The following is a 17,168-nucleotide window of genomic DNA, read 5'->3' as shown; positions in this document are numbered from 1 at the left end:
GTCAGGAAATCAAGACCATCGTGGTTAACACGGTGAAACACTGTCTCTACTAAAAATACAAAAAATTAGCCGGGCATGGTGGCGGGCGCCTGTAGTCCCAGCTACTGGGGAGGCTGAGGCAGGAGAATGGCATGAACCCAGGAGGCAGAGCTTGCAGTGAGCCAAGACTGCGCCACAGCATTCCAGCCTGGGGGAAAGAGCGAGACTCTATCTCAAAAAAAAAAAAAAAAAAAAAAAAAAAAAAAATTTGCTGGGTGTGGTAGTGCGCACCTCTGGTCCTAGCTACTTGGGAGGCTGAGGATTCACCCCGTCAGATTATCTGTTTCTTCTTGAGTAACTTTTTTTTTTTGAAACAGAGTTTCGCTTTGGTTGCCCAGGTTGGATTGCAATGGTAGGATCTCAGCTCCCTGCAACCTCCGCCTCCCAGGTTCAAGTGATTCTCCCACTTCACACTCCCAAGTAGGTAGGATTACAGGCATGTGCCATCATGCCCGGCTAATTTGGTATTTTTAATACAGACGGGGTTTCACTATGTTGGTCAGACTGGTCTCGAACTCCTGACCTCAGCTGATGCACCCACCTTGCCTCCCAAAGTGGCATGAGCCACTGTGCCCAGCTTTTTTTTTTTTTTTCTGTGAGACAGAGTCTTGCTCTGTTGCCCAGGTTGGAGTGCAATGGCACCATCTCTGCTCACTGCAACCTCCATCTCCCAGGTTCAACTGATTCTCCTTCCTAAGCCTCCTGAGTAGCTGGGATTACAGGTGCCTGCTACCACGCCCCCCGGCTAATTTTTGTATTTTTAGTAGAGATGTGGTTTCACCATGTTGGCCATGCTGGACTCGAATTCCTGACCTCAGGAGGCTGAGGCAAGTCGATCACTTGAGGTTAGGAGTTCAAGACCAGCCTGGCCAACATGGTGAAACCCCATCTCTACTAAAAATACAAAAATTAGCTGGGCATGGTGGCGGGTACCTGTAATCTCAGCTACCCAGGAGGCTAAGGCATGAGAATCGCTTGAACCTGGGAGGCAGAGGTTGCAGTGAGCTGAGATAGCGCCACTACACTCCAACCTGGGTGACAAGAGCGAAACTCCGTCTCAAAACAAAAAACAAAAAAAGGAAAAGCTGGGCACGGTGGCTCACGCCTGTAATACTAGCACTTTGGGATGCCAAAGCGGGTGGATCACGAGGTCAGGAATTCGAGACCAGCCTGGCCCACATGGTGAAACCCTGTCTCTAATAAAAATACAAAAGTTAGCTGGGCGTAGTGGTAGGTGCCTATAGTCTAAACTACTTGGGAGGCTGAGGCAGGATAACTGCTTGAACCTGGGAGGTGAAAGCTGCAGTGAGCCGAGATCACACCACTGCACTCCAGCCTGGGCAACGTAAGGAGACTCGGTTTCAAAAAAGAAAAAGAGGCTGGGTGCCGTGGCTAACGCCTGTAATCCCAGCACTTTGGGAGGCCGAGGCGGGCCGATCACCTGAGGTCAGGAGTTCAAGACCAGCTTGGCCAACATGGTGAAACCCCATCTCCACTAAAAATACAAGAAAAATCAGCCAGGTGTGGTGGTGGGCACCTGTAATCCCAGCTACTTGGGAGGCTGAGGCAGAAGAATCACTTGAACCCAAGAGATGGAGGTTGCAGTGAGTGGAGAATGCACCATTGCACTCCAGCTTGGGCAACAAGAGTGAAACTCCGCCTCAGGAAAGGAAAAAAAAAAAAGAAAAGAAAAGGACTATCTGCAGCTGACTGTGGCCATCATATTAGTACGTATTTAGACTTGATTAGATTTATTATTTTTTGGATAAGGGTCTGCCTTTGTCACCCAAGCTGGAGTGCAGTGGCGCTATCATGGCTCACTGTAGGCTGGAGCTCCCAGGCTCAAGCAGTTCTCCCAAGTATCTGGGACCACAGGTATTTGCCACCACACCTGGCAGCTAATTTTTGTATTTTTTGTAGAGATGGGATTTCGCTATGATGCCCATGTTGGTCTGGAGCTCCTGGGCTCAAAGGATCCACCCACCTCAACCTCCATAAGTGCTGGGATTACAAACATAAGCCGCAGCACACGGCCAAGAGTGACTTTTTTTGTTTTTGTTTTTTTTGCTTTTTTTTTTTGTTTTTTTGAGACGGAGTCTCGCTCTGTCACCCAGGCTGGAGTGCAGTGGCCGGATCTCAGCTCACTGCAAGCTCCGCCTCCCGGGTTCACGCCATTCTCCTGCCTCAGCCTCCCAAGTAGCTGGGACTACAGGCGCCCGCCAACTCGCCCGGCTAGTTTTTTGTATTTTTTAGTAGAGACGGGGTTTCGCCGTGTTAGCTAGGTTGGTCTCGATCTCCTGACCTCGCAATCCACCCGTCTCGGCCTCCCAAAGTGCTGGGATTACAGGCTTGAGCCACCGCGCCCGGCCGACTTTTTTTGTTTTTTGATGTGAAGTCTTGCTCTGACACCCAGGCTGGAATGCAATGGCATGATCTCAGCTCACTGCAGCCTCTGCCTCCCGGATTCAAGCAATTCTCCAGCCTCAGTTTCCCAAGTAGCTGGAATTACAGGCGCCTGCCACCGTGCCCGGCTAATTTTTATTTTTTGAGACGGATTCTCACTCTGTCTCCCAGGCTGTAATCCAGTGGCATGATCTCGACTCACTGCAACCTCTGTCTCCTGGGTTCAAGTGATTCTCCTGCCTCAGCCTCCCAAGTAGCTGGGATTATAGACACGTACCACTATGCCTGGCTAATTTTTGTGTTTTTAGTAGAGATAGGTTTTCACCATTTTGGCCATGTTGGTCTCAAACTCCTGACCTCGTGATCTGCCCTCAGCCTCCCAAAGTGTTGGGATTACCGGCGTAAGCCACCATGCCCAGCTAATTTTTGTATTTTTAGAGATGGGGTTTCACCATGTGGGCCAGGCTGGTCTTGAACTCCTGTCCTCAAGGGAACCACCCACCTCAGTCTCCCATAGTGCTGGGATTACAGGAGTAAGCCACTGTGCCCAGTCAATGACATTTTTATCTTTCCTAATCCTCTATCATCCCTTCTCAAATAATTCAGTCCTAAAGTCATTCGATTGGAGAGAGCAAGGCATGTCTAAGCATATTTAGGGTGGACTAGCATGGCATGTTGGGAAGGCTGGTTGGAGAGTAGCTACGTAGGAGGGTAACTCAGCATGGAGACTGGGTATATCTGGAGAACTAAGAAAACAAATAAACATATTGAAAATAATGGCAGCCAAATCACTGTGAGAGAAAAATTTACAAATATGCATTTACTCAAGTTTGGAATGGTTTGAGTTTGTGTGACAAAAATAAGTGGAAAGTTTGATGAGGAAATGAATTATTTATATACTTTTTTTTTGAGTGGGAGTCTCGCTCTGTTGCCCAGGCTGGAGTGTAGTGGCCTGATCTTGGCTCACTGCAGCCTCTGCCTCCTGGGTTCAAGTGATTCTTCGATTCTCCTGTCTCAGCCTCCCAAGTAGCTGGGATTACAGGTACATGCCACTGTGCCCAGGTAACTTTTATACATATATTTTTTGAGACGTAGTCTTGCTCTGTTGCCCAGGCTGGAGTGCAGTGGCACAATCTCAGCCCACTGCAACCTCCACCTCCCAGGTTCAAGCAACTCTTCCTGCCTCACCCTACCGAGTAGCTGGGATTACAGGTGCCCATCACCATGCCTGGCTAATTTTTTTGTATTTTTTAGTAGAGATGGGGTTTCGTCACGTTGGGCAGGCTGCTCTTGAACTCCTGACCTTGGGTGATCAGCCCGCCTCGGCCTCCCAAAATGTGGGATTACAGGTGTGAGCCACTGCTCCTGGCCTAATTGTTGTATTTTTGTAGAGACAGGATTTTACCATGTTGGTCAGGCTGGTCTCAAACTCCTGACCTCAGGTGATCAACCTGCCTCAGCCTCTCAAAGTGCTGTGATTACAGGCATGAGCCACAGTGCCTGGCCACTTCTTTTTTTTTTTTTTTTTGAGACGGAGTCTCGCTCTGTCGCCCAGGCTGGAGTGCAGTGGCCGGATCTCAGCTCACTGCAAGCTCCGCCTCCCGGGTTTACGCCATTCTCCTGCCTCAGCCTCCCGAGTAGCTGGGGACTACAGGCACCCGCCACCTCGCCTGGCTAGTTTTTTTGTATTTTTTTTAGTAGAGACGGGGTTTCACCGTGTTAGCCAGGATGGTCTCGATCTCCTGACCTCGTGATCCGCCCGTCTTGGCCTCCCAAAGTGCTGGGATTACAGGCTTGAGCCACCGCGCCCGGCCTCTTTTTTTTTTTTTTTGAGGTGGAGTTTTTGCTCTTTCTTGGCCAGGCTGGAGTGCAATGGTGTGATCTCACCGCACCACAACCTCCACCTTCTGGGTTCCAGCCATTCTCCTGCCTCAGCCTCCGAGTAGCTGCGATTATAGGCATGTGCCACCACACCTGGCTAATTTTGTATTTTTAGTAGAGACGGGATTTCTCCATGTTGGTCAGGCTAGTCTTGAACTCCCAACCTCAGTTAATCCGCCTGCCTCAGCCTCCCAAAGTGCTGGGATTACAGGCATGGGCCACCACACCAGGCCTTAATATACTTTCAAAACACCTCCACAAAGGGATCAATTGAGCCCAGGAAGTGGAGGCTGCAGTGAACCATGATCACACCACTGCAGTCCAGCTTGGGTGACAAAGCAAGACTTTATCTCAAAAAACCCCCCAAAAGCAAAAAAACAAAATACCTCCATAGAAAATAGTGATTAATTACAAAGGCAAAAAGAATAACTTCACAGTAGAGAAACTTGAATGATACTTTGTCATCAATGTAACAGGAGAAATGAAATTATGCACCACCTGATAGAATGCAATGCAAAGAACACAAAGAAGAAACATCAAACTCAAATTGAGGGTCATTCTACTAAATAAATGCCTTGTAATCTTCATAGGTATCAATGTTAAGATTTAAGGACTAAGGAACTGTTCCGTATTCAAGGAAACAAAACTTTATTCAATGCAAAGTGTGATTTTGAACTGGAAACTTTTGCTATAAAGGACCTCATGGTTCAATAGGAAAAACCTGAATGGGGTCTGGGGATGGCATCAGTGTTAATTTCCCGGTATAAATGATTGTATTGTGATTATGTAAGAGAATATATAGACTATACTTGTCTGTAGAAAATACACTTTAAAATTTTTGATAGTTATGGGCATCATGTCAGCAACTTATTCTCAGATGATTCAGGAAAAGTTCTTTGTATTATATTTGCAACTTTTCTGTTAAATCTGAGAAAGTTTCAAAATAAAAACTTTTTTTTTTTTTTTTGGAGACGGAGTCTCGCTCTGTTGCCCAGGCTGGAGTGCAGTGGCACGATCTTGGCTCACTGCAATCTCCACCTCCTGGTGATCAAGCGATTCTCCTGCCTCAGCCTCCCGAGTAGCTGGGATTGCAGGCATGCACCACCAAGCCTGGCTAATTTTTATAGTTTTAGTAGAGACGGGGTTTCACTATGTTGGCCAGGCTGGTCTCGAACTCCTGACCTCGTGATCAGCCCACCTTGGCCTCCCAAAGTGTTGGGATTACAGGCGTGAGCCATCTCGCCTGGCCCTCCTGATCACATTCTATTCATTTTTTAATTTAATATATTTTACTGTCCGTGACGCAGCCCTCAGGAGATCCTGAAAACGTACATACCCTCATTTTTAAAAGGTCTCAAAACCTTACCAGCAGTTAGTCACTTTCTCATAAGCAATTAGTTACTTGCTTCTCTGAGATCATATAGCATTATGTTCACAACTCCATTATGGCCAGTCGTACTTTTTGAAACAGGGTTTCGCTCTGTCGCCCAGGCTGAAGTGTCGTGAGTGGCGCGATTATAGCTCACTGCAGCCTCCATCTCCCCAGCTCAAGCGATCCTCCCACCTCAGCCCTAAAAGAGGCTAGGACCACAGGCTTGCAACACAACGCCCAACTGCTTTTTGTATTTTTTTGTAGAGACGGGGACGGGCGTGGTGGTCTAGAGCTCCTGAGGTCAGTCGATTGTTCCGCCTCAGCCTCCCAAAGTGCTCCGCGCCCGGCCAATCATACCTTGTTAATAATTTAAAAATTTTCGGCTTCTATATGGGCCATTCATTAATTCATCAAGTATTTACTGTACATCTTATTCATTGTCTCAGGTGTTCAGGATACACCTGTGAACAAGTTAAGATTAGGTTGTCATGTAATTTATGTGGAAGGTAAATGAGAAACTAAAAACACCGGGTCATGGTAAGCGCTACGCATAAAGTGTATGGGTGTCAACAGTTCGAGATTGTAAGATCTGACAATGGCTTTCTGAAGTCCTTTGAACCAGTGAATCTGAACGCGTCTCGTAAGTGAAAACCAGAAGGGAAGACCTGCTGAGGTCTCCGAAACAGCCGATGCAAGGGCCCGTGGGGCAGGAATGAGCCGCTGTGGCTGGACGCCTGAGGGAGTGGAAGGTCTGTGAAGCCGAAAAGCCTAGGTGTGGGCGTCCCAGATGGCTGTTCACAAATGCCGCTGGGGGTGGAGGGTCTGAGGGAAAGCCGGGCCCGAGGCACTCGATACCCTAGACACACTTTCCCCTCGGCACTTCTCGCACCAGACCTTTTCCCTTCAGCGGAGGCAGGCTATGACACAGAACCCACCTGCGGTTGTTGACCGCATAACGATTCGACGTCGGTAGCGAGGAAAGAGCAAGGCTCAAATACCGGCACTCACTAGGGGAGAACGGAGCCTACAGAGGATGGCGGAAGAGGCGGCTGGACGTGCTAGTGCAAGGTACGCCCGCACGGGTGCTGCGTATGCGTATGCGCGGGCTCGCGTCGGATGCGGCGCCAGTCCCGAGAGGGGCGGGGCTGGGCGTCCGCACCGGAAGGGGGTTGGCTGGGCGGGGCCGGGAAGCGGCAGTGGCGGCTACGCGCGCGCGGGCGCGCGCGGGAACGAACGGGAAACACCGCGAGGGCCAGGGTGGGCCAGGCTGTGGGGACGACTGGCTGCGACGATGGCCGCAGCGGCGGGCGGCAGCGGGCCTGGGGCAGCAGTAGGCGCCACGGGCTCGGGGACCGCGGCGGTAGCCGCAGGCCTAGCCGTTTATCGTCGGAAGGATGGGGGTCCGGCCACCAAGTTTTGGGAGAGCCCGGAGACGGTGTCCCAGCTGGATTCGGTGCGGGTCTGGCTGGGCAAGCACTACAAGAAGGTGGGTTCGCGCGCCCATGGGGGCCGGGAGACCACGCGACTGGGGCCGGAGGCGGCAGCTGGCCTCGCGGGCCTCGGGCCTCCCCTCCCCCCCGCACGCCACGAGGGACAACAAAGGCAGGCGCCGGGCCCGCCACGCCCCCGCCGCCCGATCTGGGAGCCCGCGCGCCGGTGGCCTGACGGGTCAGGCGCTCGTTCTTCTGAGCCCACGCACCCCTGGCTAAAGCCCCTGCTCAGTCTCGTGTGCCAGAGCAGGGCGAGCTCAGCCACTAGGCGAGTGTGACTCTCTCTCTTTTGTCAGCTGCCTTAGGTGTATGAACAATGATCCCTAAAGACCGAGCAAGCGTAGTAAAAGCCGCTTCAAGTTTTGTTTAGAGCGTATTCAAAGTCTCGAGGGGGTTTGCTACCTGTTGTTGATTTGCTAAACGACTGGGATGATTGTATTCGTTAATTACTAACAGGTAATATGAATTCTAGGATGGGTGAGAACTATTAACGACGGTTTCTACCTCATTGTGCTTCTGGTTCTGTGTGGCGTGAGAGTTAATGTTCACTTGTAGGTAAAGTGTTCTTTAGGGAGGCCTTCCGAGAACCCAGTTTTTATTAGAGCACTTTTCTTAAGTCACCTTTATTTTCTTCGTAGTGTTTGCCACATTTTGAAATTATTCATTTACTTATTTATCCTACCTTTGGAATGGAAGTTCCGCCGAGTCGGTAGTTTTCAAAGTTTTGACTTAATCCCTTGTTTATAACAAATGTTTTTTTTTTTTCAACTTCCCCTTTGTGTAAATGTTCCGGAGAACTCCCTTAAAGGGTGTAATGAAGCAGGTAGCCAAAAAGGCTCCCCAGCCTCTGAAGTTTTCCTATCACCCTGTTTAATTCTGTACTTTCTCCTATTGAGGATCATAGCACTGAAGAAAGGGCTTTGTTCACTGCAGTGTATCCGGGAACGTGGCTGATACTTAGTGCCTTACCCTTAGTAGCTGCTTAGTAAATATTTGTTGAATGAATGAAAAGATAAACTAGGAATCTATTTATTTGGCCTCTACAGCTCAGTGAAGCCTGTCAGTGTTTGGCAATTATTAGGCATGGGCAGGGATCTTGGGTTCCTTTGGCATTACACGTGGTACATTCGGAAATGACCATTTCTGGCCAGGCGCGGTTTGGGAGGCCGAGGCGGGTGGATCACCTGAGGTGAGGAGTTCGAGACCAGCTTGACCAACATGGTGAAGCCCCGTCTTTCTAAAAAATACAAAATTAGTCGGGTGTGGCAGCACAGGCCTGTAATCCCAGCTACTCGGGAGGCTGAGGCAGGAGAATAGCTTGAACCTAGGAGGCAGAGGCTGCAGTGAGCCGAGACCGCACCATTACACTCCAGCCTGGGTAATAGAGTAAGACTCTGTCACAAAAAACAAAAACAAACAAACAAAAAACAAAACCCAGAAATGACCATTTCTTTCTTTCTTTTTTATTTTTGAAGGTCAGCTAGGAAAAATTACATTTCTTATCTGAAGTTTGAGGAAGTGAGAGACAGTAATTATATTTTTAGGTGCTTGGACGCCCTCCCTGAAATTATATTTAGACTCTAGATTTTTAGTAATATTGCCCTTTCTTACACAGTGATAAATTGGTCACTTTTTATTTTATTTTATTTTTGAGACGGAGTCTCGCTCTGTCGCCCAGGGTGGAGTGCAGTGGCGCGATCTCCGCTAACTGCAAGCTCCGCCGCCTCCCGGGTTCACGCCATTCTCCTGCCTCAGCCTCCCTAGAAGCTGGAATTACAGGCGCCCGCCACCACGCCTGGCTAATTTTTTTGTATTTTTAGTAGAGACGGGTTTCACCGTGTTCGCCAGGATGGTCTCGATCTCCTGACCTCTTGATCCCCGCCTCGGCCTCCCAAAGTGCTGGGATTACAGGCGTGAGCCACCGCGCCCGGCCGATCACTTTTTAAACGTAGGTAATAGAGCTTCCAGAAGTGGCTAGTGGAATTGAATATGTTATGAAAATATTGGTTAATTCTTTCTTATTACATTCCTTTTAGCCAATGCTTTGGGTCTTAAATTCAGTGAAGCTTCAACAAAGAAAAATAATCTAGAGACAATTCCTTTGAATATCAAGGAAGAGAGTAGAAAAAGGCAAATTTCAGTAATTTCTACCTCTCCATGCTGTTCAGTGTGCATCAGTTTGGGACCAACTACAAGAAGCTTTAGGCGTGGATAATCCTTCAGATATTTGTTTGGGTGGGTAGGGAAGTGGCTACAAAGCAGTTTGAAGAATTGCCCAGTAGTATTGAGACCACTAGGCTAATGTTGATTCACTATCCCTGAGACTTTATAGACAAAGTTGTCTTTGACTTCTCAGGACTTTGTAAAGCCAGAGTGTATTTGTACGGTCTACTGAGAATGAGAATCATGTATGCCCTAGGCCTGACAGCCAGAATCTTTTCAGTCTCTGGGTGTTAGTGTCGAAGTGGTGAAAATATTATCAGAAGGTTCTTTGCTTCTTTTCTACACAATGCATTTCTATTTGTGTACACATTGGTTTTAACTAACCGTTTCTAGTGCATGTAATACTGCATTTTCAGAGCAGACAACAGTTTCAGTCTCAGTAAACATGATTTTGCTAGTGTCGTTTTTAATTTATTTTTATTTTACTTTATTTTTTTGACACAGGGTCTTTCTCTTGCCCAGGCTGCAGTACAGTGGTGTAATCATAGCTCACTGCAACCTCAAACTCTTGCATTCAGCTCATGCGTTCAGTGAACAACTGAGCATTTACCGTGTGCCAGGTACTTAAAGTATAACTCACTTAAAATCCTCACAACTGTCCTAAATGATAGATATTATTTACCTTCTTTTTCAAATGAAAGATACCTGAGACTTCATTTAGGAACTTTTATTTTTTTTTGAAACAGGGTCTCGCTCTGTTGCCCAGGCTGGAGTGCAGTAGTGCGATCATAACACACTGCAGCCTCAACCTCCTGGGCTTAGGTGATGTCCCACCTCAGCCTCCTGAGTAGCTGGGACTCCAGGCAAGAACCACCACACCTGATTAATTTTTTGTATTATCAGTAGAGGCAGGGTTTTGCAATGTTGCCCAGGCTGGTCTCGAACTCCTGAGCTCTCTGCCTGCCTCAGCCTCCCAAAGTGTGGGGCTTACAGGTGTGAGCCACCACACTTGGCCCACACTGACTCTTATTTGAAATATTTTGAGACTAATATATTTTTCTTTTCTTAAATAAAATATGATAGACTTTTTTTGATCAGAAGATTAATTGGGCCAGCTGCAGTGGCTCAGGTCTGTAATCCCAGCACTTGGGAATTCCAGGTGGGACATTCATTTGAGCCCAGGAGTTGGAGACTAGCTTGGGTAACATGATGAGACACTGTCTCAAAAAAAAAAAAAAAAAAAAAAAAAAAAAAAACACGAATTGTGGTGGCATGCATGTGTAGTCCCAGCTACTTGGCTGAGGAAGGGTCCTTGGAGGATCATTTGAGCCTAGGAGGTTGAGACTGCCGTGAACTGTGTTGGCGCCATTGCTCTCCAGCCTGGGCAACAGAGCAAGACCTTGTCTCAAAAAAAAAAAAAAAAAACCCAACAAATTGTTTATGACGTCAAAATTAATATTTATTAATTAGGAGTGAGTGAGTGGTTTTTTTTTTCTTGTTTTTTTTTCTTGAGATGGAGTCTCACTCTTTTGCCCAGCCTGGAGTACAGTGGTGCGATCTTGGCCTCCCATGTTCAAGTGATTCTCCTACCCCAGTCTCCTGAGTAGCTGGGATTACAGGCACCCACCACCACCCTCTGCTAATTTTTTCATTTTTTTTTTTTTTTTTTTTTTTTTTTTTTTTTTTTTTTTTTTTTTTGAGACGGCGTCTCGCTCTGCGCCCAGGTGGAGTGCAGTGGCCGGATCTCAGCTCACTGCAAGCTCCGCCTCCTGGGTTCACGCCATTCTCCTGCCTCAGCCTCCCAAGTAGCTGGGACTACAGGCGCCCGCACCACGCCCGGCTAGTTTTTTGTATTTTTTTTTAGTAGAGACGGGGTTTCACTGTGTTAGCCAGGATGGTCTCGATCTCCTGACCTCGTGATCCGCCCGTCTCGGCCTCCCAAAGTGCTGGGATTACAGGCTTGAGCCAACGCGCCCGGCCAATTTTTTTCATTTTTAATAGAGCTAGTATTTCACCATGTTGGTCAGGCTGGGCTTGAACTCCTGACCTCAGGTGATTCGCCAGCCTCCGCCTCCCAAAGTACCGGGATTACAGGCGTGAGCCACTGTGCCTTGCCTACATGCATTTTCATGTTTGGTAATTCGGCGGGATGATTTGGGGAAAAAAAATTAATCAGAATTAAATATTTTATAGTTTATTAAAAATTGTGCTCAGAATAGGCACTGTGACTCAACACCTGTAATCCCAGCAGTTTGGGAGACCGAGGCTGGTGGATCACCTGAGTTCAGGAGTTCGAGATCAGCCTGGCCAACGTGGTGAAACTTCTTCTCTACTAAAAATATGAAAATTGGCTGGGTGTGGTGGTGCACGACTGTAGTCCCAGCTACTCAGGAGACTGAGGCAGGAAATCACTCGAACCTGGGAGGCAGAGGTTGTAGTGAGCTGAGATGGGGCCACTGCACTCCAGCCTAGGCGACAGACCAAGACTCTGTGTCAAAAAAAATAAATACATACATAGAGACAGGGTCTTACCGTGTTGCCCAGACTGGTCTCAAATTTCTGGACTCAAGTAGTCCTCTAACATTGGCCTGCCAAAGTACAGGGATTACAGGCGTGAGCCACTGCACCCGGCCTATATTCACTATAGTTATTAAAGGTATAGGCCAGGCATGGTGGCTCATGCCTGTAATCCCAGCACTTTGGGAGGCCAAGGTGGGCGGATCACATGAGGTCGGGAGTTTGAGACCAGCCTGGCCAACATGGTGCAACCCCGTCTCTACCAAAAATACAAAAATTAGCCAGGCGTGGTGGCGCATGCCTGTAATCCCAGCTGCCCAGGAGACTGAGGCAGGAGAATCGTTGGAACCCGGTGGGCAGAGGCTGCAGTGAGCCGAGATTATGCCACTGTACTCTAGCCTAGGCGACAGACCAAGACTCTGTCTCAAAAAAAATAAATATTTACCTGAGGCCAGGTGCAGTGGCTCACGCCTGTAATCCCAGCAGTTTGGGAGACCAAGGTGGGTAGATCATCTGAGGTTGGGAGTTCGAGACCAGCATGGAGAAACCCCATCTCTACTAAAAACACAAAAATTAGCTCAGACATGGTGGTACATGCCTGTAATCTCAGGTACTTGGGAGGCTGAGGCAGGAGAATTGCTTAAACCCAGAAGGCAGAGGTTGTGGTGAGCCGCGCCATTGCGCTTCAGCCTGGGCAACAAGATCGAAACTGGGTTTCAAAAAAAAAAAAAAATATATATATATATATACACACACACACACACACGTACATGTTTACTTATATGTTTACATATATATGTATATTTACCTGAAAAGTTGATTTGGTTCCATCTGAACAGCCTTTTTCACAGACGTTGTCTTTTTCAGCTATAGAGTTTGGCATTGTTAGTTATCTGAAAAATAAAGATTGTAGTTACTATTTTTGAGACAGAGTCTCACTTTGTCACCCAGGCTGGAGTACAGTGGCACACTCTTGGCTTGCTGCAACCTCTGCCTCCTGGGTTCAAGCAATTTTCCAGCCTCAGCCTACTGAGTAGCTGGAATTACAGGTGTATGGCACTCTGCCTGGTTAGTTTTTGTATTTTTTTAAGTAGAAATGGAGTTTGGCTGTGTTGGCCAGGCTCAACTCAAACTCCTGACCTCAAGTGATCCATCCCCCTCGGCCTCCGAAAGTTCTGGGATTATGGGTGTGATCCACTGTGCACGACCAGTCATTATTTTTTATGTTGCTTTACCTTATACAAAAAAAATGCAGTACATTATATGACTCCTTTAGGAAACCTGTGCTTATTAAAGATTATGAAGTTATCTTGTGGATTTGTACAATGTATTTTGTCAGTTTTGTAAGATATACTTGAAGCATTTTTTCTTTTTCTTTTTTTCAACAGAGTCTTGCTCCGTCACCCAGGCTTGAGTGCAGTGGCGCGCTTTCGGCTCACTGCAACCTCTGCCTCCCAGGTTCAAGCCATTCTCCTGCCTCAGCCTCGCAAGCAGCTGGGATTATAGGCATGCAGCACCATGCCCAGATAATTTTTGTATTTTTAGTAGAGTTGGGGTTTCACTATGTTGGTGAGGCTGGTCTTGAATTCCTGAGCTCAAGTGATCTGTCCACCTTGGCCTCCTAAAGTGCTGGGATTATAGGCGTGAGTCACTGCATCTGGCCAAAGTTTTAATTTTTAATTTTTGTAGGTACATAGCAGGTCTATCTCGAAGTTTATTCTTTTACTTATTTATTTATTTTTTTGAGACTGAGTCTCGCTCTGTCGCCCAGACTGGAGGGCAGTGGCACGATCGCGATCTCAGTTCACTACAACCTCCGCCTCCCAGGTTCAAGCGATTCTCCTCCCTCAGCCTCCCAAATATCTGGGACTACAGGCGCCCGCCACCACACCCGGCTAATTTTTTATATTTTTAGTAGAGATGGGGTTTCACTGTGTTAGCTAGGTTGGTCTCGATCTCCTAGCCTCATTATCCACCCACCTCTGCCTCCCAAAGTGCTGGGATTATGGGCGTGAGCCACCGTGTCCAGCTTTGAAGCTTATTTTTTTATTTTATTTTTTTTAAAGGTGGAGTCTCGCTCTGTCGCCCAGGCTGGAGTGCAGTGGCGCAATCTCACTGCAAGCTTGGCTCACTGCAAGCTCTGCCTCCCGGGTTCACGCCATTCTCCTGCCTCAGCCTCCCGAGTAGCTGGGACTACAGGCACCTGCCACCACGCCTGGCTAGTTTTTTGTATTTTTAGTAGAGATGGAGTTTCACCATGTTAGCCAGGATGGTCTCGATCTCCTGACCTTGTGATCCGCCCACCTCGGCCTCCCAAATGCTGGGATTACAAGCGTCAAGCCACCGTGCCCAGCCCAAAGTTTATTCTTAAGTAAAAATTAGGCTGGGCGTGGTGGCTCACACCTGTAATCATGGTGAGAGGCCAGGGCTGGCAGATTGCTTGTGTCCAAGAGTTTGAGACCACCCTGGGCAACCTGGTGAAACCCTGTCGCTACCAAAAAAAGCCCCCAAAATTAGCCAGGCATGGTGGTGCATGTGTGTAGTCCCAGCGACCTGGGAGGCTAAGGTGAGAGGATCCCCTGAGCCCTAGGAGGTTGAGGTTGCAGCGAGCCATGATCATGCCACTGCATGCCATCCTGGGTGACTAGGAGTGAGACTCTCTTTAAAAAAAAAAAAAAAAAAAAGATACAATTGAGTACATATGGACACAAAGAAGGAAACGAAAGACACCAAGACACCAAGACACCGGGGCTGGCTTTAGAGAGAGGGTGGCAGGAGAGAGGATCAAAAAACTACCTATTGGTTACTATGCTTATTACCTGGGTGACAAAATAACCTTAACACCAAATCCCCAAAACATGCAATTACCTACATAACCTGCACATGTATCCTTGAACCTGAAATAACAGTTAAAAAAAAAATACTGTGTTGAGTATCACTAATTATTTACCAAATTGAATCTTATTATTGTTTTTTTTTTTGAGACGAGTCTTGCTTTGTTGCCCGGGCTGGAGTGCAGTGGCGTGATCGCAGCTCACTGCAACCTCTGTCTCCTGGGTTCAAGTGATTCTCCTGCCTCAGCCTCCTTAACAGCTGGGATTACAGGTGTGTGCCACTACACTGGGCTGTTTTTTGTATTTTTGGTAGAGATAGGGTTTCACCATGTTGGCCAGTCTGGTCTCAAACTCCTGACCTCAGGTGATCCTCCTGCCTCAGCCTCCCAAAGTGTTGGGATTGCAGGTGTGAGCCACCCCGCCTGGCCCAAATGGAATATTATTGATTTATTTTTTTTGAGTTAGAATCTCACTCTGCTACCCAGGCTGGAGTGCAGCGGCGTGATCTTGGCTCACTACAACCTCTGCCTCCCGGGTTCAAGTGATTCTCCTGCCTCAGCCTCCCAAGTAGCTGGGATTACAGGTGCCCGCCACCACACCTGACTAATTTTTTGTATTTTTAGTAGAGACGGAGTTTCACTGCATTAGCCAGGATGGTGTCGATCTCCTGACCTTGTGATCTGCCCGCCTTGGTCTCACAAAGTGCTGGGATTACAGGCGTGAGCCACCATGCCCGGCCCTTGAATATTATCTATTAAAATTTTACTATGTTGAGTAAATTGGAGAAAAAGTGATTGGAAGTTTTCACTTGAAAGTATACGGGCCAGGTGCAGTACTTTATGCCTCTAGCGTTTGGCCTCCCAGCGCTTTTTGAGAGGACAAAGTGAGAGAATCACTTGAACCCAAGAGTTCTAGACTAGCCCGGATAAGTTGGTGAAAACTGTTCTCTACAGAAAATTAAAAAATTAGCCAGGTGTGTTGGCACGCCTCTGTAGTCCTAGCTCTCTGAGAGGTTGAGGAGGAGGATCACTTGAGCCCAGGAGATTGAGGCTGCAGTGGCTGTCATCACACCACTGTAGTCCATCCTGGGAGACAGCAAGAAACCACTGTCTTGAAAAAAAAAGTATATGGTCCTTCAAAAACCAGGCTTGCTAGTTTTTGTTGCGAATTATCAATATAGTATAAGGCAGGGGAAAGGAGTATATAGTTTTTAAAGTTTTTATTTTTTTTAATTATTTATTTATTTATTTATTTTTTTGGGAGACGGAGTCTTGCTCTGTCACCCAGGCTGGAGTACAGTGGCCGGATCTCAGCTCACTGCAAGCTCCGCCTCCCGGGTTTACGTCATTCTCCTGCCTCAGCCTCCCAAGTAGCTGGGACTACAGGCGCCCGCCACCTTGCCCAGCTAGTTTTTTGTATTTTTTAGTAGAGACAGGGTTTCACCATGTTAGCCAGGATGGTCTCGATCTCCTGACCTCGTGATCCGCCCGTCCCTCTCGGCCTCCCAAAGTGCTGGGATTACAGGCTTGAGCCACCGCGCCCGGCCAGTTTTTAAAGTTTTTAAAATTGGCTGGGTATGGTGGCTCACACCTGTAATCCCAGCGCTTTGGGAGGCTGAGGCGGGTGGATAACGAGGTCAGGAGATTGAGAACATCCTAGATAACACGGCGAAACCCCGTCTCTAGTGAAATACTGAAAATACAAAAAATTAGCCAGGCGTGGTGGTGAGCTACTCGGGAGACTGAGGAAGGAGAATGGTGTGAACCCAGAAGGCGGAGCTTGCACTGAGTGGAGATCGCACCACTGCACTCCAGCCTGGGCGACAGAGCGAGACTCCATCTCAAAAAAAAAAAAGATAAAAGTTTTTAAAATTAATTATTTGAGACGGAGTTTCGCTCTGTCACCCAGGCTGGAGTGCAGTGATGTGATCTCGATTCACTGCAACCTCCACCTCTCAGGTTCAAGCAATTCTCCTGCCTCAGCCTCCCGAGTAGCTGGGGACAGGTGTGTGTCACCACACCCAGCTAATTTTTGTATTTTTTTTTTTTTTTTTTTTTGAGACGGAGTCTCGCTCTGTTGCCCAGAATGGAGTGCAGTGGCGCGATCTCGGCTCACTGCAAGCTCCGCCTCCCGGGTTCCCGCCATTCTCCTGCCTCAGCCTCCCGAGTAGCTGGGACTACAGGCGCCCACAACCACGTCCAGCTAATTTTTTGTATTTTTAGTAGAGACGGGGTTTCACCGTGGTCTCGATCTCCTGACCTTGTGATCCGCCCACCTCGGCCTCCCAAAGTGCTGGGATTACAGGCGTGAGCCACCGCGCCCGGCCTTTTTTTTTGTTTTTAGTGGAGCTGGGGTTTCGTCATTTCGGGCTGAGTGATAGAAGATGACCCCATCTCAGAAAAATAAATAAATAAATGATTGCCCTTTTATATGCTGTAAGTTTCAATGGTAGCAGAAATTGTGTGCCCT

General features: G+C 47.8%; 1 protein-coding gene across 1 annotated transcript in view; it reads left to right on the top strand.

The window, feature by feature from the left end:
* The first annotated feature begins 6,873 nt into the window (after positions 1 to 6,873).
* SMARCC1 (SWI/SNF related, matrix associated, actin dependent regulator of chromatin subfamily c member 1) overlaps positions 6,874 to 17,168 on the top strand; it is a 198,230-nt gene continuing 187,935 nt past the window's right edge. Inside the window, exon 1 of the mRNA XM_010374744.2 lies at positions 6,874 to 7,181. Within this exon, the coding sequence (XP_010373046.1) occupies positions 6,987 to 7,181 (195 nt within the window). The 5' untranslated portion in view covers positions 6,874 to 6,986. The remainder of the gene's footprint in view (positions 7,182 to 17,168) is intronic.

Source organism: Rhinopithecus roxellana, chromosome 1 (genome assembly GCF_007565055.1).
Source record: "Rhinopithecus roxellana isolate Shanxi Qingling chromosome 1, ASM756505v1, whole genome shotgun sequence".
NCBI classification, from domain to species: domain Eukaryota; kingdom Metazoa; phylum Chordata; class Mammalia; order Primates; family Cercopithecidae; genus Rhinopithecus; species Rhinopithecus roxellana.
This window is presented reverse-complemented; position numbering and strand designations above follow the sequence as displayed.